The following is a 21,276-nucleotide window of genomic DNA, read 5'->3' on the forward strand; positions in this document are numbered from 1 at the left end:
CTGTTTGAGAGAGTAGGCCCACAGGTACGGGGACTTGTCAGATGCTGGCGGAGCCAGCAGCAATCGGTCGAGTTATGGGTAGGCTAACGTCTCTCGAGGGGACGTTAAGGAGGGCGGAAGCAAACGGTGTGGTGGAAGTTTTGTGACGGAATGGTGAGTGTGGGATGCGACTCGGTCGGATCGAATCGGGTTTGAGATGTCGACGTTTGTCGACTGCTATGTCTGTAGTAGGGGGTGCTATCGGGGCCTGGAGTCATGGTTAGAGAGAAAAGTTATCACGAACTTGACGAAAACCTACTTGGAAGGTCGCGAGAAGAGGAAGCGCAGAAGATCCGTCGGCCGCATAGAAGCCCAGAGAATAATACCGGAGAAGTGTTGTGACGGTCGATTACGGCCGTCGAGTGTCTTTTGGACTAGAGATTATATGCGTTTATTCGACATTGAAGTGTTGATGGTTGTGATGGAAGCAGACGGTCGCGTGAGGTCTTGCTGAAGTGCTGGACGTGGAGAAATTGCCACGAGAGCACAAGAGTTCAAAGTTGATAGAGACAAGAGCCCAAATCTCGATAGAAGACAGAGTTTTGATGTACCAAGTCGGTGAGAGAATTTTGGGTCTTGATCGAGGGGCTGGTGGGTTGTTTTGTGAGGAAGCAAAATTTCAAGGTGTGCTAAGGTCTCCGGGAGGCGGTGCGTAGGTGGCCAGGGTCAAGGCTCGGTAAGTTGGCGCTGGAAGCAACTGCGGGAGGGTTCCCCGGGGGGAGTCCCCGGGTTCCGGGGCTTCACTGGTGGCTGTGGTTGGACATTTTCAGTGGATGCTGCAGTGAATGGCTGCCGGCCTGACCATTACTGGCTGTTGTCTGGTGATGCCCAACCAGCCAGGTCTGAATCAGCCAGGTTTTCAACCTTGGTCACCCACACTGTCTCTTTTCGTTCAGGGCTGGGCTTCCACGGCCGACTTCGACTGGCTTCTGTGAAAAAATCTGTGGGGCAGGGCCAAATCCTTGCATTTGGCCACAATTTATTTCGTCATCTCTATTTCAGGTGCCGTCTCTATTGGCCTGAGGGCTCGTTCTCCGTCTCGGTGATGCTGCCGCCTGCCGCCTGCCGCCTGCCGTCTTGTACCTGACGCCGGGTTCCAGCAGAGAGGTACCGTGAACTCGTGTCGTCTCGGAACCAAATGTCGCGCATGCAGGTCGGAACGATGATGACCCCTTGATGATGTGTCCCAGACTCGCTTGCCGACCCGTAATATTGCTGACCTGGCGTGACAACATGCAGAGCGTGGTGCAAAACTGGCGACGGCCCGAGAAAGGGGCGGAGTTGTGGACCACCAGACCATCCGTTGCTTGGCTGCTAGGGCATGACACATTGGATCCAGCTCAGGTCTGCGCGTTGCTGGCATTGGCCCTCACCTTGTCAGTGATTGCTTCGAAAACATGGAACAGTGAGCAATCCCGGTATTTATCAACCAAGCTCTCCCCTTCCCCCTGGGGAGTGGACAGGTCTTTTCCGTTGACCGTGGTCCCTGAGGGATATGTTGGCCGTCTTCCCTCCTCAACGAGTGTGATGAACTGAGCGTCCATGGGTACTGATCCTAGGAATGGAACGTTGAACTCTTCGGCCATGGATTTTCCGCCTCCCGATCCAAAGATGTCGGTGCATTCTGAGCAGTGTGGGCAGACGTAGCCGCTCATGTTCTCGACGACTCCAAGGACACGGATGCCTGTCTTGGTGCAAAAGTTGAGTTCCTTGCGAACGTCTGCTGTAGCAACGGCTTGGGGAGTTGTCACGACGACTGCGCCCGCGACCTGTCCTGGTCTGGCATCTCTCTGCAGTGTCTCGGCTAGCGAGATGTGTTCGTCGCTTGTTCCGGGCGGCGTGTCAATCAGTAGGTAGTCTGTCTCGTCCCATAGCACATCCTTGAGGAATTGTCGGATCATGGCTGTCTTCTTTGGGCCTCTCCAAACAACTGCATCGCCCCTCTTTGGGAGGAGAAACCCTAGACTCATGGCATGAAGACTGCCCAGGCCTTTAGACTCATCGGCTTCGTGCACGAGCACTGGAGCCCATCCACCAGGGACCTGGGTGACCTTGGATGCTTCGATAGACAGCATGCGGGGAATGGACGGGCCTGTGAGATCGACATCGAGGATACCGACAGAGTGACCAGAAGAAGCGAGAGATAGAGCGAGCTGGGTAGTGACAGAAGACTTGCCGACTCCGCCCTTGCCCGAGAGGACCTAACCAGTCAGCGGAATGGTGGTATAGGGTAAAGAGACTCACCAGGACGATGTTCTTGACCTTGTCGAGGCTCATGATGATGCTTGAGGCAGACAAACGGCAGAGTCGCGATGCTGAGTCGAGATTTGATGGTGTTGATTAGAAAGCTGCTTCTTTACTAAGCCTCGGGATGGATTGGCCGATCGGAGTACGGTGCGAATTCGGAGAGTGAGGGGGAGGGGTAACTGACGATGTCATGGTGGATGCAGGTACGGTTCACAGTGTGTGCATACAGTACGCATAAAACGGCTTCAATGCATCTGCATTATCAGGTCACTTTATGTATTATGCCTACCACGAACTCTTGCATGGATTGCTGGTATTATTATCTTATTGACTGGGATGCTGTAGTTACACTTGCTTATCTGCATAGAGCCCATAAGCTCATCTCGCTGCATAGCTCACCTAATGTCATAGCTTACGGGATCACCGTTATCTCGTACTTCACATCAGCCTCAAAGCTCAGCCTGTCGCAAACGATTATTTACTAGGGTAACGTATAATATGGGTATCTATCTAAAAGCACTTTTCCGTACCGACCAGTCCCAAGCCTGCCCGACCTCGGAGTGCCGCCTCCATCCAGGGCCCATGCCCATCCGCCGCCATGCCAGTGATGTCCCCCAAAGAGATGAAGAATACAGAATTAGAAGAGAAGAAAGCGCTGACCAAGGAAAAGTCCATCTGACGAGTGCCCGTGGGCGATACAAAATACATGTGAACAGTTAAAAGAAATAGAGTGCCACCAGTGCCTCTCCAGCCTTGGCTGTACGCCTTGCTGGGCTCGGCTTGGCCACGTCGCGACGTTTGTGCTCATCGTGACTCTGTAGGCCTGACGAGCACGAGGTGCAACGAGTAAACTCGGATCCTCTCTCAGTCTGGGCTGTGCTGTGGTAACGCCACGAGTCGGTAGTTGTGTGTTCTGTCAATCTGTTGTCTGACGCTGAGGCTTCTAGGGGGTTTCCTTGCGGCAGCTCGGGGCTACCGAAGGTGCAACTGTAGCAGGAGAATCCATCAAGAATTGCACAGACTCTCGCTTGCAAATGATGATGGGTCGCTTCTCAGCACAGTAACCAAGAAGCTGTGCGTGCTCTGGGAGAGTCTCGGGAACAGAGTTGATGAAGCGGACGATTGGGCCCCCGTCAAACGTGAGCCCAACCACTTCTCCCTTGTAGTCATTGTCAGAGTCAGACTCTTCATCGGGGTTGACCGAGATGGTGTTACTGTCTATGTTAGTTGAGCCTCGTATCGATGATCATGGTGCTTACGCTTGACTCATGGGAGGACCGATGTCAAAGTCCATCTTCTTGCGCTGAAGCTTCTTCTTAACACGCTTCTTGGTGCAATCGTGGAACAGATGGAGGACACCGGCGATGACAAGCACCGGAGTACCGAGAGCAAGAGCCCATGGTCTGGATGGTTGGATGGTTAGCTGGGTCAGTCTGTGGATGCTTCCGAGGGACTTACGGATGGCGTCGGCCTCTGAGCGAGTGAGCAAGGGCAAGGATGATGCCCATCATGGCGATAAGAGATCCAACTTGGATCATTGTCCAGGTGGACCAGTAGAGGGAGATGAGATCTTCTCCATCACAGAACTGAAGAGCAAGGATGGAGTAGGCTTCCATGACGACGATGACGGTCGAGACCGAGACACAGCCAAGACACATAAAGATGGACTGTCGTAGACGTTTCGTTCGAAGTCCGGGGTTGTGGGCAAGTTTTTCGAGTGCTGCTTGACCTCTGCTACATGTTAGAAAGATACAAACAATCAAACACAAGACATACCTGATGTAGGTCCATGATGCCACAAACAAGACCAAAAGATTGGACACAAACATGACCCAGTAGATAATCTTGAACTGCCATCTCACCATGTGCGAGGCGAACTGAGCATACTTCTCGCACAACTCCTGGTTAGGAGCCTCTCGTGTGAATAGGGAAGACATGGTTATCGATGATGAGTCTGGGTCTGGATGGTCTGGACCGCATAGGGCGCATCCCCAGATCTAAATAGTTGGCGAGATGAAAGACATGGGGCAGTGCAAAGAACCTACAGTGAATCCATTGTGCCATGGCGTACAGACCCCCGCCAGACGACACGCAATGCCGGGAGCATATGTCGTCGCCAAGAGCCCAAGGCGACGATCACCCTGGCGGTTTCGTCTTGGGCTCAGGGAGAAGTGGAACTTGGCGCTGATTGTGTGTCTTGATTGTTCAGACTTTCCACGGTGAGCTCTCGCATCCCGGTTCGGCCCCGACAGCTCACCGCAGCCGGAAGAGGTTCCCGTCGGTAAATGAGGCTCTGTGCTTTTTGTGCCAGGGTGAGTTGGGCAATGATAGTTAAAATTCCATCAGGCTTCGACCACGAGGGGGCAGCAAGGTTGTGATTGGACGTGCCTGGGCTCCAGGAGGTCTGAGATCTGAGATTATGTGGTTGCACGAGAGATCGGGCACCAGTCAATCTCGCAGCGCCGCTAAGCTTTGTTTGCGCCAAGGATGACTGCCGGGGGTGCCCTTGCGCCAAGATAAGAGGCGATATTGCCAGTCGTACCTATTGAGGCAGTGAGAGAGGGTGAGACGCACGGGAGACCAGATACGTGCCGTGCCAAGCCGGGGAAGAGCTTACCCCCCTGTCGAATCTTGGCCGGGGGCTCTGGTCAGATCCGTTAAGGAGTCGTCCCAGGCGTTCGGTTAAGCCCAGTAATTAAACCATTCCCATGGGTCAAGTGCATGGACGTTTTATAGGCTTGAAAAAACGACAGAAAATTCTGTACCCTGAATAAAACACTGCAAATCGAACCATGGCATGGCTACACGGGCCGTTGGGCACAATTGTGACTCCCGACCTGTTGGCTTCCCTGCATGCGGCATGTGGTAGGACAGGGATTCCCATTCGGAGGCCGCCAAGAGATGGATTGTGACTGTTTGCTCTTCAGTGAGACAGTGCACAAACATGCATACAGTAAGATGCATCCAGTACAGTATCTGGACGATCAGCCAAGACTCAAGCCTCACCCGTGTGGATCTCGGTACTTGGCCGCCAACAAGCTGAGTGATCTGCAGCCTTATACACGCCGTCTTTTACTGGTTACTGACTCGATCCTACTGCTAAGCCCCTCGATTACGACTCATCGCGTCCTGTTTCACCACGTCTTGGCTTGACTGACTGTGAATGTTGAATCTCAACTCTTATCGCCAAGCTCTACACAGGAATGTACAACCTGACGCGTCATTGGTTGAAACAAAGGATCACAGATACAAACGGAAGCTCCAGGCTAGCTGCATCCTCTGCCAAGCGACGGTTGGACGATGGACCTCGAGTTAAGTCTATTTACAACCTTAATGGCTGTATCACCGACAACTTCACGGCGTGTTCGGTCAAATTCTTGCAAATTCGCAAGCTCTACGTCATTCTGCGGATAGTCGTCAAGAAACCCCAGTCTTATCGTGATCGTCGCGAGATCCATTATTTCATGGGGAATTCCCCAGCCAAGCCTCGTAATAGTCTGTAGAGTTGTCGATCGCTGGATAGACACTGATAGCGTCAGTATTGGTCGAAATTGGTTGAGGTGGCTGTGTTTAGGAGATTGAATCACACGCGTCGTCTGAGACAGTTGACAAGAGCAATGATTAAGCTTATCTTGACCGCCAGGAGATCCAATCACCGAGGGTCGATCCCCATGTGCGTTTGTCTATCGCTCGTAGTACGACTGCGGGCGTGATAACGTCATCTGGAGTTTGAGTCACTCAAAGGAGGATCTGCTGGTATCCGTATGACGCGCAATTCGGGTTCCACAGACGGATAGAGTCTCGGTTGCGAGTTGAGTAATCTGTTCATTGCCGAATCTGGTCTGGGGATGGATCGAGGATCGAGGGGATCGAGGATTGCGGAGGATGTGGAGGATGCGGAGATGGAGATGGAGAGGCGGAGATGGAGAGACGAAGGACGGAGGATCCGGAGGAGACGTGGAGCGTCAACTGCCGAGCCAACAGGGTGCCCACTTCTATTGAAATTTCGTTCCACCTCACAGTTCATCTGGTCTAGGTTAGTTGAGAATGTCACTGAACGATGGTCTCATTGTTGGCTGCATGCTCTCTTACCCTACATGCATTGATAGAGTGGCTTGAGACAGCTCGAACCGTCCTTGTTAAGGAGCAGGTGCTAAATGCATGCATTGTGGTTCGTTCGCTGCTCTTATCCATTGTCATTGTTGACCGTCTTTTCGTCAGCTGACTAGAAACTTTGTCTAGATAATCAAGCTGAAAGCTTTTGGCCACTTGTCATCTCCCAAGTTTCTGTCACTTGTCAACTTGGACTTTACTGGTCTGGAATGGTCTGAGCATTATTTAAAGCCCAACAATGGGTCCTGAGCCCTTGAGGCCCAAGGGGCACAAAATCGATCAAGCAAAAATCACACAAAAATCATTCGAGATAAGGCCATCTATTTATCAAATACCAAAATTGAGGCCAGCCTGACTTATCACGGCGAAAAGAGAAAACAATTGACATGTGAAACCCATGCATCAAGCTGACATGTGCTGAAACCAAATCCACCACTCAGGCTGACGCGTCGACCCGGCTAGTTCTCATCCGGTTTTAGCTGTCGGGTTCTCAACTCCCCGAGGGTCCATTCATCCGTCCGGGCCAATAGACATCCCGGCAGCTTCATTAGATAGGCTGGCGGCAGAACGTTGCACCGGCGGTTTGACCAGGGTTTGTGGCTGTGTAGTCGAAACGTTGAAGCCTCCGTGTTGAGAATTAGATAAAAGCGATGTGATGGGCGATGGAAAAGAAAACTCAGTAGACAAACGCAAATATGGAGCCGATACTGAAGACCAAGAGAACAGCTCATGAGGCAGACAAGTCAATATCTTCTCGGTTTATTGACCTCGTCAAGGTAAGATCCATGTCAGTTGCACGGCCCAACTAACAAATTAGTTCTTATCAACCCTCAAATCAGATCTAGATCTCGCCAATGTCACTGCTCCGCCTTTCTTCTTGGCCCCCTCTTCAGTTGTCGAAAACCCCGGCAGCTGGGCCCAACGCCCATCAATATTTACAGCTGCTGCAGTCGAGCCAGATCCAGCTAGGCGCAGTCTATCAATACTGCAAATGTTCCTGGCTGGCCTACGGAACCAACTCTACGTCGGAGGTGCACCAAATGTTAGCATCAAGAAGCCCCTGAATGCATTCCTTGGAGAATTGTTTCTTGCATCATGGACCGACTCAGATAGCACGGTTAGACTGGTTGTCGAGCAGGTTAGTCATCATCCACCGATCACGGCAATGCACATTGCCAGCAAGGAGCATGGCATAAGAGCAGATGGCTACGGAAGGGTGGAAATGACGTTTAACGGCAACATCAACATTAAACAAATCGGTCACGCGATAATCCACATTGACAAGTTTGACGAGGACTACTTGGTACCGTTGCCAAACGTCCTTGTCCGCGGCTTTCTATCGGCCTGTCTTTATCCTGAAATCATCGGCACATACAGTATCGTTTCGAGTTCTGGATACGTGTCAGAAATCAACTTTTCCGGCACAGGCTTCTTTCGAGGAAAGAGAAACTATTTCGAGGCACGAGTCTACCACAAAGATAAGCCCAAAAAGTCATGTTTCAGGTTGTCAGGAATCTGGAGCGACGGTTGGAAGATAACTGATGGCGACGGGAAACTGCTGGAAACCTATGACGCCTCAACCGTCCCTGTACCAATCAGCATCGACCCTCTCGAGGAACAAGACCACCGGGAGTCTCGGAACGCATGGAAGGACGTCATATCGGCTCTTGAAAGAGGCAACTATCGAGCAGCGTCTGCAGCAAAGAATGACATCGAGGAAGCCCAACGACAAAAGAGAAGAGAAGAGGAGAGACAGGGAAAGACATGGAAACCTTTGCTATTCAGCAGCATCCCCGGAGACGAGCATCACATCTTTCACCGTCTGGCAGAGGGCACAAATTGGCAGCTCCTAGCTGAACAAACCAAAGGCGTATGGAGGATCGACGAACCGGGGAATGGCTTGGCAGATGTAGTTGCGGAACGAGTTAGATAAGGTTGCCCGGCCATTAGGCCTCTATAATGTCTAGATGAATGCTCCGCACTCAAGCCTCATGACTCGCAACGTAGGCCAGCTCAGCTATTTTCTTGGCAGCAATTTCCCGTCCCTCCCCACCGGCATGGATCTTTTCAGCCAGTTTCTTGGCCTTTTCCCGCATAGATAAGCTTGCTTCTCCGCCGTCGAGCACCTTGAGTAGGGACTGGCTTAGATGATCGACAGTCCAGTCGGGGTTGGTGCCTCGGCATGCCCAGACTCCGACCCCAATGTTTTCAGCTAGGGCAGCGTATCCGTATAGGTCAGCCCACAGGGGGATGATGATATGGGGAACTCCAGCACTGTGGGGGTTAGCAGATGACGTCTCTGGGGGCTTAGACATACTAGATGGCTTCGTTGTAGCAGTTGGCTCCTCCGTGGTGGACCGAGGCTGCAATGTATCCTGAAGAAAGGAGAGAGGTTGGATCAATGGTGAGCCACTTTTCCATCTTAAGTCGACCGCTGTCAAGATGAGGCTTTAGCTGCGCAAAAATGTCGTCCGAGTAGTCTCCGTGCTTGTTAAACTTCCACAGCACCTGCACGTCTGTCTTGTCGAGCAGGGTTGCGAGGGCTTCTCCCATTATGGAAGCCTGTGTTTCCGACCACTACTTTTGTTAGAATAGTCTGCTCGTGGGGGATCTACTTACAGAAACTGTGCTTCCTAGGTTGACCAATAGCGTTGGTGCCTTCTTCAGCCACTCGACCAACTTGGGGTCTTGCTCCTCGGCTGGGGCTGCTGAAACTACGATTGGTCCAGCAAGAGTGACATTGGGCGGGATATAATCGACCGGGATAGTAGCTCCCTCTGCCGTCATGCTGATCCAAGGTGCATCCTGTCGATAAATGGAAAAGAAGTTGATGGGATCCTGCAGGCCCTTTTCTCGGAGGATCTTGCGCTTGGCGCTGAGACCAGGAGTCATGACGACACTGTAGATGAATTTCATGTTGAGGTAGATGTTCTCAGGAAGATTCTTCCAAGGCACAGGGAAATCAAAGCCTGATGACATGCTGCAACAGTTAGAAGCGTGACCGGGACAATGTGAGCCACTCACGCTGGATATTTCCAAAACATGCTTCCATAGGGCTGATCCCCCAAAAAGTTGTCGACAACAGAGTTAGGACTGATGATGGCATGCAGGCGGTTCATGTCACGAGCCGCATCTATGCCAGGTCGAAACAGTGTATCCAGTACGACAACGGCAGGGTCAACGTCTTTAATGATGGCTTGCATCTCTTGATACAGTGAGAAATGGTCCTCTGCCGACCACGGAGAGATCCATAGCTGCATATCCTCGCACAGATGATCAATGCCAGCCATACCCGGCGGGTGAGGGATGTTGTCAAGTGACTTGCCAACCTGCTCTATCGAATCGGCGTACGAGGGTCCACTAAGCTTGTGAAACACGACACCTCGGGACTCGGGATTGTGTTTTCGTGCAAAATGCGAGATCCTCTCTAGCTTGCTAGCAATCTTGGAGAAGGAAGCAAAATGAACCTCGATATCCGGGTGCTTCTCGAGTAATGCTGACGCCGTAGCGATGTGCACGTTTGATAGGCCATGTTCCTCGTTAACCAGAAACAGAGCCGTCTTATTCCGGCCTTGAATGGGTGTCGGATGCTGCGGGGAGTCCTGAGCAAAGAGCAGGGCCAACGCTGCGATCAGCAACGAGCCTAGAAGAAACCGTTTGAACATCTTGATGATTATGATGAGGGATTTTGAAAGATCACAGACCGTAAGATGCGGAAGAAGCGAAAGTAAGATGTGATTACGAAACGGGGGTTTTGTAACGCGACAGGGGTTCGTGATCCTTTGGGTTACGCTCTCTCGCACCGACCACGCAGATTAGTTTCCGTGTTATTGGGTTGTCCCCACCGCTTCTTTGAGAGATTAGTTTCCGCATTTGGCATCTTACGAGTGGGATCAAAGGCTAGTCCTGTGCTGAGCAGTTTACCTATTGGAGCTGCGATAGAGCCGAATCTCTTGGACTGGTTCAGTTCATCACTCAACCACCGTCTCTCGGAAGTCTCGGCCACTTGGTGGAGCAGTGATTATCTGGAACCCACCTTGATGGAAAGCATGAGCCCTCGTTTGGAGAGGGCATGAAGTGTCACTAATATCGGACAGGAGATGGGCTAAGCAATGATTCAATGCTCCTGGGCTTTTTAAGGGTCAATAGCAGACCATATGGTATTATGGACAACCTTGGAGTTAGAACGTATCAGTGCAAGCCTCTAGTTGTGTTGATCGAAACAGATTGATAGGGACGAATCCTATGATGTTCAGCAGCACGTGTCAGCGCCTCCAAGTCATGGAAACTTGGTAAAAGCTTTCACAAAGCTTGCTTCTAGCTCGCCATCGTTTAATTGGCGCCAGGTAGAAATCTGCTCATCCGGCTCTGATTTAGGGGCGACAATGCATCATGTGTTCAAATCATCTGGTGGGATGCTAAGGTCGCTGAATAATTTGACAGGCTATCATACACTCACATCTCAGGCTCCCTCTCCCTGTGTTGCCCCAAAGAACTGCGACGACCAAGCCATGGAATCAATAATCTCGGCTGGCCAGTTTTGTGGCGTTGGAGTTTGCTCTAGTGTTAAATCCCCCTCTAAACTAACGTATTCCAGGGCTGGCATTTGTGTGGGCATTTGGATCGCATTAGACTGCAATGTCTGTGTGATCTCTGGTTGAAGTTGTTTGCTGTGCTCTTGAATGTGTTAGCAAAGAAATGACTGGTTGAAAGTACTCACTCTTCCACTCGAAGCCACATTGCTTCAACCCCTTGATCATATCCCTTGCTACTCTTGCACTCTTGGAGTTGACGCTGAGTGCTTCAAACATCTTGAGGCACGTTTCAGCATCGTCTCGAAGACCTTCGCTGTCAAAAACGCTGTGGTCGTCAATAGGGGGCTGAACAAAGATGCTCGAAACAAGCAGGATGGAGCCAGCGCATATCAGACATGAAATCATCTGCCACCAAGGAAACTCGTGGACCAAGTCCTTTTCGTCGGATACGTGATGCAAAAGACGGGCAGTCTCTCGTGCTTCACTGGCGCATGTCTTTTCGAAAAGAGTCAGAAGTGGCCAGTCCAATGCCACAGACGAGTCGTCCAGTTGTCGGAGAAGAGGGTAGCAGAGGTATGGTCGGTGGATGAGTGCGCGAAGATGGTGATATTTGATGGCGAGCATGTTTCGCTTGGCGTGTTAGCGAGTGTAGAGAACCATGGTTTCAACTTACCTGTCTTCTGAATGCAACACTGGGATCAAATGCATGCCCGAGATCAAATCGAAGCTTTCGAGGGAGATTCATCTTCCACTCGACGAGCTGTCGGTCTAGAACCTGCGTACATATCATCATCTCAGCCGTCGGTCTTTCGTGCGCCGGTCCGTAGATGTCGCTCAGTACACGGCCAACAATGCGAGAGAACTCGATGACTGCGACAAAGTAATCACCAGTCGATGGCCCTTCAACAGGCTCAATGATGCTTGATGTCCAGTCGATCTCGCTGTCCCCTCGTCGGGACGGCATGGGCACGCTACAGTCCTCATCGTGTATGGCCGGTGGACGCCCGAGCTGGAGAGACAGCAGACGATCAAGGACATAGATTGAGTACCATATTCTTCGTCGTCTCTCAAGCTCGACAGGTCCACGAGGTTTTGAAATCTTGGACTCAACATGCAGCCCAATACTCTGGGCTATGCGGACTGCTTGACCCAATGCAATCCAGCAACTGCAGCTGTTAGACATGTCTGATAGCCGGGAAAGAACTTACCTGTCTGTCTTACAAATCGCAAGGAAATAGAAGCACTGCACAAGCAGCAATGTGACTTGATTGATAGAATGATGCTTCCCAGAGTGAATGACAGCACATCGAAAGTAGTGTTCGTGGCTTGTGCTTGAGTCCCGGCCTGGGAACGAGTTGTAATATGACCCAATTGCACAAATAACGTCTAAAAGGTTAGTAGGTTGCAGGATATGCGGATGGATACTCACATAGAATAGCCAGGTCTGTAGAATTGTGATGCGTCTCACTCAGGGGCCCCTGAAACCCACCCCACGTCTCCATAAACAGAGACTTGGGAATAAAAGGATACGCCAGATGAATCGTCTCAAAGTAAACCTCACATAGTCTTCTCGCCTCATCTGGTTCTGGCAGAGCAGTCGGTCTACTCTTGCCAACTGATACATCACCCTCCTGCTCGTAACTGTCAAAGTCTTGCTCGACGCCTGGGCTTGTCTGCAAGAAACGCTTGACCAAGTTAAAGAAATGAACATCGCTCACTTCTCCAAGATACCGATGCTGGTTGGGATCTGAGAGTTGAGTGGAGGGGCCGGCATCGGTGTCTTGCGTGAATCCATCTAGAGCTCGTCTTGCTCGTTCTTTTACCTCTTGGAACTCTTTGACATGGCATTCTTTCTGGGGGGAATCAGAAAGAAGCCTATCAACAAGTCCCTCGTAGTGATCGATGGTATCTCGAAGCTCTTCAACGTCGAGGTTCAGAGCATCGCGTTTTTCTATACCGGGACTTGGGTTCCAGGACCTGCCCTTGGCATAGGAACATGTGAATCCATAGCCCAGACACCGGCCACATTCGGGTCGCTTTCCGTCGCACTAAAAGGTCAGCTACAGTTTGGACTGCTTGTGTTAGACTCACCTTGGATTTCATCGCCCGGCACGTTTGGCAAGCCTGTGCCACGCGTCTTCGCTTGAAAACGAGTCCATCTCCCGAGATACCCGCCATGTTGTTTGCTAGAATGATGAACAAAGATGGAGAAACGATGGAGACAGGGGTTTAGAAGTTGATATTGACAAACAAAGTTGTGACGTATCTCCACTCCCGCATCCGAGTTATCCGGGAGATCCGGGTTACCCGCTGGGGCAACCAATCGGCTCCAGTGGACGGGCTGGGAGAAACCTTGCAGCAACAATAAGATTTGGTGCCGCCGCCAGTTTATTTCACATGCTCAGCCCATTGAAAAGAGAATGGCTGTGTAGAGCCTTGAAGAGCGGCTGGAACCGACAGAATGAGTTGGGAGCTTTGGTGGTGGCTTAAGCCAAGTGAGGGGATGTCTCGCCGTTTGAGTTCATCACAGGGAGCCCATGAATAGCGATTGACAAGCTTTGGTCTAGACCATCCGTGACAGTGTGAGTAAACTGAGGGTTGCTGCCGTATGAAGCTTGATTTGAGAGCCAATAGAGGGCGTCCCAAGCACATGTCAACTAAACGAAAGGATTGGGTTTATCAGAGCTTAGCAAATACGTTTCAAACGTTGATCAAACGGCTACCAAATCCCCATCATACTCCATGACCAATCAGTCAATACTGAGTCAAATCGGCTGTGAAACGTGGTCTGTGTGCTATTGTAATTGCGCGTACTGGATGTTGCTGGGTTCAAGGCGACACGTTCACTTGTTGATAATGACACATCTGGCATCTATGCCTAGCAATAGATAGTGAGCGTGATTGCATGGTCGCAGAGACCATTCTGTTTGAGAGGAGAAAGACGCAGATGGCAGACATCCAAACACAAACTGTTTATTCAACCACAAAGACAATACTCAACAACCTCAACATGTTGGGCTTGGATCAATGTTGCTGTTGGTTACACAACACTCATGTCCATCTATAAAAGGAGCTCTAACCACGGGAAGTTGACAGAATTTCTCCTCTTGCTCATACGTGTTCATACAGAGTTCTGGTGATCCTGAGACAACATGGCGACTCTCGACTTCCTCAAGAAAGCCCTTTGGGAGAAAGGAACCGGGACAGCGTCTACTACTCCACGACTGTCTGACTCGCAGTACCTTCATGGCTTCAGTATCTTGGCTCGAGGATCAAACGCCTACCAAGACTTCATCATCCCTCAGCTGGCTCAGCTGGCTCCTCTTGTAAACTCAGATTCTCCCATCTCAGTCCTCGAAATCGGCCCCCGCCCCAAGAGCATCCTTGGATACCTGCCTGAGCACCTGCGAAAGAAGATTGGGAAATACTCCGCACTCGAGCCCAACCAGCTGTTCGTTAGCCAGTTGCAAGACGGGTTGAATGAATCTCTCCCCTGTCTGAGCAGCCCCCCTTCATGGCGGCGAAGCGATTTCCGACGTGGCCGAAACCGCCACTGCCTTCGGATGTCGAGGCTGGATGTTTGCCTGTGTTATCACTGCTGTATGGCCCTGTGATCAGGACGGCACCAAAAAAGCTCGAGAAGCTGTGCAATGGGTTTATGATGCCGAGAAGTTATTGCCCCTGAGCGCCGGAGTGTATGGGGCTGATCTCGGACCGGACCCGAGAGACAAGACACTGGCAGCCTGGGCTTTTGGACCAAACCGGACCCGTCTTGCAAAGCTCAAACGCCGCCTGGATCCGGGCAATGTTTTGGCATATACCTGCCCTTTCCTGGAGGCACCAAAGCAGAAGCTTGTGATCCTCGTCACGGGCGAGAGCGGTTCTGGTAAAGACTACTGTGCCGACATCTGGGCCTCTGTCTTCGTCATGAGTGCAATCAGAGCTCGTGTTGTCAGCATTAGCGATGAGATCAAGCGAGAATACGCCGCTGCTACCGGTGCTGACCTGGGACGTCTCCTCTCGGACCGGGCTTACAAGGAAGAGCATCGACCAGAATTGACCGAGTTCTTCAAGGAAAAGCTAATGAAACGACCTGAGCCCCGAAAGGAACATTTCCTGAAGGCGATGAAGAACGTTGTGGATGTGGACGTGTTGATGATTACTGGGATGAGAGACGAGGCGCCACTGGTAACCTTTTCACCTTTGTTTCCAGATATCAAGCTGATTGAGATTCGTGTTCAAACCAGCCAGCGGATACGACAAGTTCGCCGAGGGTGCCAAACGCCATCTACTTCCATTCTTCCATGAAGATCTGGAACGCCTGGCCAGCATGGTGCCCACCATCCCGGATTATCCAACCCCAGTTGACTTCCGCCACGTGCTTAACATTGCCTCGAGCCCCAACGGACTGACTCTGTGTACTTCTTTGTTCAAGACTCACTTTGCAGGGGACTGGGCCAAAGTCGATGCCATAGCTTCCTGCGAAGTTGGCGGCTTTCTCTTTGCGTCGCCCTTGGCCCAGCAGCTCGATAAACCCTTGGTACCGATCCGCAAGGCCGGTAAACTGCCTCCGCAAGTTGTATTGGTCCCCAAGTTGTCATCGCACGTCTCGTCTTTGGCGGAGCGTTATTCTACAGAGCAGGGGATTGAGGTGAACCCAGATTTGATCTCCGAGGGTGTGTCAGTTGTGGTGGTTGACGATGTACTTGCCACAGGGACAACGCTTTGTGCTGTGCTCCAACTGCTGTGTAAAGCTGGAGCTCGCGTTGAGGACATCAGCGTCATGATTGTGGCCGAGTTTCCCTATCACGGTGGTCGAGGATTCTTGCAGAAGCATGATTTTGGAAGTGTCAACATCCAGAGACTTTTGGTCTTTGGCGGTGCGTAGGCGAGGAGATTGGTGATGGAGATGGATTGGGATTTGGAATTGGGATCTCTGCTACGGTTTTTGACCCTGGACTTGTCGTATAGAACCTTGGACTTCGTCATAGAGCCTTGCGATAAGGCACAGGAACATAGTAGCCTTCATAGTGCGGAATAAACGATTCAGCCAGAGAAGATGCCTTATCGGCGCACGTCTCAGTAGAATTCCAATGTGTGCCAACGACGGATGCTGTTCTAGCACGTTTCCATCAGCTCTTTAGGAGCCAGCCCAATGACATTGCTGCTTATCCATGCAGGAAAAGCCACTGATATCCAGACCGGACTACCTCGGTCGACGAACCAATCATTTCCAGAGCAACACACTTATCTAGGCTGTGGTCATCCCCGCACAAGCACCACCTCTAAGGGGATGTTATCCGCGCCGCCACTGAAATACTGTCCGTACAAGGTAATTATACCCTTATCTTGACATGTCTCCAGTTATAATTAGAGTGTCAAGCCTCTCCCTGTTCACGGGTCAACAACAACCATGGGTCGCTACAACCTTGAATATCCCAAAGACTCCACCAATACCATTAAACGGTACAAGGTTCATGGAGTCTATGAACTTGAAAATGTCCACCGTATTGTCAATTCTTGTCCAATCCTTCACGTCTCATTCAACTCGCCGTCTCAGCCTTTCCCAGTCGTGCTGCCTATGATTGGGCAGATGGGCTCGTTTGAACGTCCCAGTGCCGATCTCAGCGATCCCCTGGACCTTTACCTTCATGGCTATGTCTCTTCACGGATCATGAATCTGTCCCAGACTACCGTTGTGGATGGACAGGAGCATCAGGGCATGCCGGTGTGCGTTGCGGCATCTCACATCGACGGCCTTGTCTTGACACTCACGAGCTATTCTCACAACTACAACTATCGCTCGGCGGTCCTTTTCGGCTATGCAAGCATTGTGAAGGATGAGGAAGAGAAAGTGTACGCAATGGAACTCATTACCAACAGTGTTGTCCCTGATCGCTGGAGACACACTCGTCTACCTCCATTGCCAGCTGAGATGCAGAGCACCAACATTCTCAAGGTGCGAATCGCTTCAGCAAGCGCCAAGATTAGTGCCGGGGGTGCGACAGATGACAAGAGCGATATGAGTAATGAAGAGCTGGTCAATTCGACGTGGACGGGTGTGTTACCAATTACTCAGACATTTGGTGATCCAGTGGCGAGCCCCTACAACAAGGTCAAGCTTCCAGAGTACATTGCCGAGTTTACAAAGGATTCAAATGATGAGAAGAAGAAGCTGTCTATTGATGCGGCGCAGGGAGAGCGAAGGGCACTGTAATTAAGCAATTGTTGAATTGATGTGTTTATGTCTGAATTGGGACAACCCCACAAACCGTTGACGGCACGGAAAAACTACCCCCGAACTCTTATGCCCCACGTCCTCATCGTGGCCACAGCCAGCATTCAACATCGTGATACCCCGCGACAGCTCAGTCGCAACAGACGCCATGGTTCTTCAAGATCTCGGCCGTCGCATCAATGCGGCGGTCAATAATTTGACGCGCGAGCAGAATCTCGACGAAAAGGCAGGTCTCGTGACTCCCCCTCTGTGCCCTGCTAACCTCTCAGGCCTTTGATGCCATGCTCAAGGAGATTTGCGCCGCCCTTCTCGAAGCCGATGTCAACGTGCGACTCGTTGGACAGCTCCGGAAATCGATTCGAGCCACCGTAAACTTCAAAGAACTTCCCCCCGCCGTCAACAAGAAGCGCCTCATCCAGAAAGCCGTCTTTGATGAACTCGTCAAACTCGTCGATCCCCACGCCGACTCGTTCCGACCGAAGAAGGGCAAGAGCAGTGTCATCATGTTTGTTGGTCTGCAGGGTGCCGGTAAAACCACGACGTGTACAAAGCTGGCGAGGCATTACCAGTCGAGAGGCTTCAAGTCTTGCCTGGTGTGCGCCGATACCTTCCGAGCCGGTGCCTTTGATCAGCTGAAGCAGAACGCTACCAAGGCCAAGATCCCATACTATGGTTCTCTCACGGAGACGGATCCTGCTGTTGTTGCGCGGGCCGGTGTGGAACAGTTCAAGAAGGATAGATTCGAGGTTATTATTGTTGATACCTCGGGTCGCCACCGTCAAGAGTCTGCTCTGTTCCAGGAGATGATTGACATTCAGAATGCCATCCAACCAGACGAGACCATCATGGTTCTTGATGCTTCTATCGGTCAGCAGGCCGAGTCGCAGGCCAAGGCTTTCAAGGAGGCTGCTGATTTCGGTGCCATCATCATTACAAAGACGGACGGTCACGCACACGGTGGTGGTGCCATCTCTGCGGTCGCAGCGACACACACTCCAATTGTCTTCATCGGTACTGGCGAGCACATGCTGGATCTCGAGCGATTTGCTCCTCAGCAGTTTGTGCAGAAGCTACTGGGCATGGGCGATATGGCCGGTCTGATGGAACACGTCCAGAGCCTGAACCTCAACCAAAAAGACACCATCAAGCACATCCAAGAGGGTATCTTTACGGTACGCGATCTCCGAGACCAACTATCCAACATTATGAAGATGGGACCTCTATCCAAGATGGCTGGCATGATTCCTGGCATGAGCAACATGATGCAGGGCATGGACGACGAGGAGGGAGGCGCCAAGCTCAAGCGCATGATCTACATTTGCGACTCGATGACGGACAAGGAGCTTGACTCTGACGGCAAGATCCTCATCGATCAACCGACTCGAATGACACGAATTGCGCGAGGTTCAGGAACATCAGTACGCGAGGTTGAGGATCTCCTTACTCAACAGCGCATGATGGCTGGCATGGCCAAGAAGATGGGTGGAAACATGAAGAACATGCAGAGGGCACAGCAGGCTATGGGAGGTGGTAACAAGGCACAACAGCTAGCCGCGATGCAGAAGCGACTGCAGAGCATGGGCGGCGCTGGAGGTGCCGGAGGTATGCCCGACATGGGTAGTTTGATGAGGATGCTGGGAGGCGGAGCAGGTGGAGGTATGCCTGGAGGCATGGACATGCAGGCTATGATGCGACAGATGGGTATGGGCGGCGGCATGCCTGGTATGCCCGGAGGAGGAGGCCGTGGTAGGCGATGAATACAATGATGATCGACGGCGTTTACTGCATGGACTGGCGTTGGGGAGATGCCGGCGTGGCTTAGATACCGCGAATACACGGTCGTTCACGTCTTGAAGCACAGTCATGTTCATCTCAGCCCTGTCAGCCGTCTCCATATTTTGTTGATTGGCGAGCAGCCCAATCACAACCCCTGCCTTGCTCACCCTGCGATGGTGATGTTACCCACTTACAGTAAAGCATTGCTGACAGCAATGGATGGACTGTAGGCCATGCGTGTATATAAAGCAAGTTTTGTCTGGTTCATGTCAATCAACTCATCATCTCTTGTCTTCTGTCTTTGTCTTTGTCTTGTCCTTCAGCATGAAGCTTACCTCTGCCCTCGTTGCTGGCCTAGCCACGGCTTCAGCTGAACCTCTCACAAAGGTTGCTCGATCTGCAAAGCCCATCAAAGTGAAGCTCAACAATTGGTGGGACGGTACCGACTACCAGTGGTACGGCAAGATCTCTGTCGGCACTCCTGGGCAAGAATTGTAAGTCTGCCAGACGTGTAATTGTTCCCTACTAACAGGTTAGCAACCTCCTCTTCGATACCGGCTCTACAGACCTCGTCCTGCCCAAGAAAGGATGCACATCCTGCAGCAACTACACCACCTATGACCCTTCAAAGTCATCCACGTACTCTAAAGAGCCCAACTACCAGTACGAGGCTAGCTATGGTACTGCTGGCAACGCCGAGCCCCTGGCCAAACCTGTCACCATGCAAGGTCGAATCGTCACGGACGTGGTCACCATTGGCGACGCCACAGCCGAGAACCAAACCTTTTTCCTCAGTGACGAGTATCCCAAAGAGCTTGGCGAGAACCCTCTGGGCCCCAACATCGATGGCATCTTTGGTCTCGGCCCCCCAGGAGCATCTGTGTTTAACCACGAGTTTAACAAGACCTTTACGACTTCGTTTTGGAACCTCGTCAAGTCGGGACAACTTCCGCCAGTATTTTCACTGTTTCTCAACTCTGGCCGTGATTCTGCCTCTGGTGAAGCCACACTTGGCGGCATCGACTCTTCCAAGTATGAAGGAGAGTTGATCAAGGTCCCATTCAACGCTACTGTTACAGCAATGGTCGGAGAGTGGTTCATCGATAACCCTACCTTTTATATTGACAAGAAATCCGTCAAGAACTCTGCCACAGGCAAACCATTCACGCAGGCTGTGTCTCTTCTCGACACTGGTACCGCGTTCATCATGGCACCAGATCACCAAACTGCCAAGGATATGTATGCTGGAATCAGCCCTGAGATCAAGCTCCTCGACAAGCTTGGCGTCTGGGGAGCTCCTTGCAATGTGATGGAGAAGCTCAAGCCAGAATTGACCTTTACTGTTGGATCTGGCGACAAACTGGTCAACCTCACCATGCCCGCGGATGCCTTCAACTTGGGAGAACATCCCGATCACCCCGGAAAGTGTCAGGGTGTCATCCTTCACTCTCCCGAGCCTATCAGTGAGCTTGCAACCGTGTGGGTGATTGGAAGTCCTGTTCTGAAGGGCTACTACACTGTCTGGGATGGTCAGAACCTGGAGCTTGGAGTGGGAATTCTGAAGGAATCTACTGGCAATGCTACAGAGACTAGCTCTCCGGCAAGCACACCCACCTCTGAGGCTGGAGTTTTGGAACCTTACTGGGGGCTTTTTGCGGTCTTGGCCGGGGTATTCTTTATCTAGACATTGACAACTATCTTCTATTCTACCTATACTGTATTATATAGCTATGCACTACTCTAAATTATTACCCCTTCTTAGAGCAGAATCTTTAGCCACCCACAACGCAAATAACTTCTCCGTCCCCGGTAGCTGTCGCTTAGCATTACCCCTGTTGGAGAATCGACTGTCAGCTCCAGCCCTCACAGAAAAGTCAACTCACCGTCAGCATTCAACTCTTGCATGTGCCCAAGATGGGATACAAACATCTCCCACTCCAGCCGAGATGCGGTGCTTGCGGAGACGCTGTATTTGAGGGTGAAAGAGTTGTTACGTGTACTTCCGCCACTGACCTGTTCTTTGTGCTAACAGCGGTAGTATATGGAAACGATGATTCCATATATTCCCATAGCTCCAGACGATCAAGTAACCGTCCTGGGGTGCCGGTTGACTGATAGGGGCTTCAACATGCTCGTAAGTAATAGTATCGTCGAATAAAACAGCTTATTGACCTCATAGGCTCGCCTGGACCTTGCTGGCGAAATCATGATAGGGCAACTAGGAAAACGAGTTAAACAAGATAGCCTGCTAGGGTATGGAACTCTCCTCACAATGATTTTCGGAGAGCCTGCGGGATAGTAGCTAGTTCTAGTCCTTGGGGCTCGTCA

General features: G+C 51.4%; 9 protein-coding genes across 9 annotated transcripts; 5 read left to right on the plus strand and 4 right to left on the minus strand.

The window, feature by feature from the left end:
* Positions 1 to 1,379: 1,379 nt before the first annotated feature.
* NCS54_00996600 (Cytosolic Fe-S cluster assembly factor CFD1) lies at positions 1,380 to 2,316 on the minus strand (the record flags this gene model as incomplete). Its single annotated transcript, XM_053155292.1, has 2 exons — positions 1,380 to 2,240; positions 2,284 to 2,316. The coding sequence occupies 2 exons, from the start codon at positions 2,314 to 2,316 to the stop codon at positions 1,380 to 1,382; spliced, it is 894 nt and encodes a 297-aa protein (XP_053011267.1).
* Positions 2,317 to 3,229: 913 nt separating this feature from the next.
* Positions 3,230 to 4,350, minus strand: NCS54_00996700 (Hypothetical protein; the record flags this gene model as incomplete). Its single annotated transcript, XM_053155293.1, has 5 exons — positions 3,230 to 3,500; positions 3,546 to 3,689; positions 3,745 to 4,017; positions 4,063 to 4,240; positions 4,332 to 4,350. 5 exons carry the CDS (start codon positions 4,348 to 4,350, stop codon positions 3,230 to 3,232), a joined length of 885 nt encoding a protein of 294 aa, XP_053011268.1.
* Positions 4,351 to 7,082: 2,732 nt separating this feature from the next.
* NCS54_00996800 (Hypothetical protein) lies at positions 7,083 to 8,332 on the plus strand (the record flags this gene model as incomplete). Its single annotated transcript, XM_053155294.1, has 2 exons — positions 7,083 to 7,175; positions 7,217 to 8,332. Exons 1-2 carry the CDS (start codon positions 7,095 to 7,097, stop codon positions 8,330 to 8,332), a joined length of 1,197 nt encoding a protein of 398 aa, XP_053011269.1. The 5' UTR covers positions 7,083 to 7,094.
* A 49-nt stretch (positions 8,333 to 8,381) lies between these two features.
* Positions 8,382 to 10,064, minus strand: NCS54_00996900 (Hypothetical protein; the record flags this gene model as incomplete). The annotated part of the gene is made up of 4 exons (XM_053155295.1): positions 8,382 to 8,673; positions 8,717 to 8,976; positions 9,019 to 9,379; positions 9,424 to 10,064. The coding sequence occupies 4 exons, from the start codon at positions 10,062 to 10,064 to the stop codon at positions 8,382 to 8,384; spliced, it is 1,554 nt and encodes a 517-aa protein (XP_053011270.1).
* A 797-nt stretch (positions 10,065 to 10,861) lies between these two features.
* On the minus strand, positions 10,862 to 13,127 carry NCS54_00997000 (Zn(2)-C6 fungal-type domain-containing protein; the record flags this gene model as incomplete). The annotated part of the gene is made up of 6 exons (XM_053155296.1): positions 13,026 to 13,127; positions 12,364 to 12,982; positions 12,143 to 12,320; positions 11,608 to 12,100; positions 11,120 to 11,564; positions 10,862 to 11,076 (listed from the first exon to the last, which is right to left on the minus strand). The coding sequence occupies exons 1-6, from the start codon at positions 13,110 to 13,112 to the stop codon at positions 10,862 to 10,864; spliced, it is 2,037 nt and encodes a 678-aa protein (XP_053011271.1). The 5' UTR covers positions 13,113 to 13,127.
* A 959-nt stretch (positions 13,128 to 14,086) lies between these two features.
* NCS54_00997100 (Phosphomevalonate kinase) lies at positions 14,087 to 15,822 on the plus strand (the record flags this gene model as incomplete). Its single annotated transcript, XM_053155297.1, has 3 exons — positions 14,087 to 14,389; positions 14,553 to 15,122; positions 15,199 to 15,822. The coding sequence occupies 3 exons, from the start codon at positions 14,087 to 14,089 to the stop codon at positions 15,820 to 15,822; spliced, it is 1,497 nt and encodes a 498-aa protein (XP_053011272.1).
* Positions 15,823 to 16,347: 525 nt separating this feature from the next.
* On the plus strand, positions 16,348 to 17,151 carry NCS54_00997200 (Hypothetical protein; the record flags this gene model as incomplete). The annotated part of the gene is made up of 1 exon (XM_053155298.1): positions 16,348 to 17,151. One exon carries the CDS (start codon positions 16,348 to 16,350, stop codon positions 17,149 to 17,151), a length of 804 nt encoding a protein of 267 aa, XP_053011273.1.
* Positions 17,152 to 17,320: 169 nt separating this feature from the next.
* Positions 17,321 to 18,929, plus strand: NCS54_00997300 (Signal recognition particle 54 kDa protein; the record flags this gene model as incomplete). Its single annotated transcript, XM_053155299.1, has 2 exons — positions 17,321 to 17,398; positions 17,442 to 18,929. The coding sequence occupies 2 exons, from the start codon at positions 17,321 to 17,323 to the stop codon at positions 18,927 to 18,929; spliced, it is 1,566 nt and encodes a 521-aa protein (XP_053011274.1).
* Positions 18,930 to 19,272: 343 nt separating this feature from the next.
* On the plus strand, positions 19,273 to 20,632 carry NCS54_00997400 (Peptidase A1 domain-containing protein; the record flags this gene model as incomplete). The annotated part of the gene is made up of 2 exons (XM_053155300.1): positions 19,273 to 19,442; positions 19,486 to 20,632. 2 exons carry the CDS (start codon positions 19,273 to 19,275, stop codon positions 20,630 to 20,632), a joined length of 1,317 nt encoding a protein of 438 aa, XP_053011275.1.
* Between the last annotated feature and the right edge of the window lie 644 nt (positions 20,633 to 21,276).

This window comes from Fusarium falciforme, chromosome 8 (genome assembly GCF_026873545.1).
Source record: "Fusarium falciforme chromosome 8, complete sequence".
In the NCBI taxonomy this organism is placed as follows: domain Eukaryota; kingdom Fungi; phylum Ascomycota; class Sordariomycetes; order Hypocreales; family Nectriaceae; genus Fusarium; species Fusarium falciforme.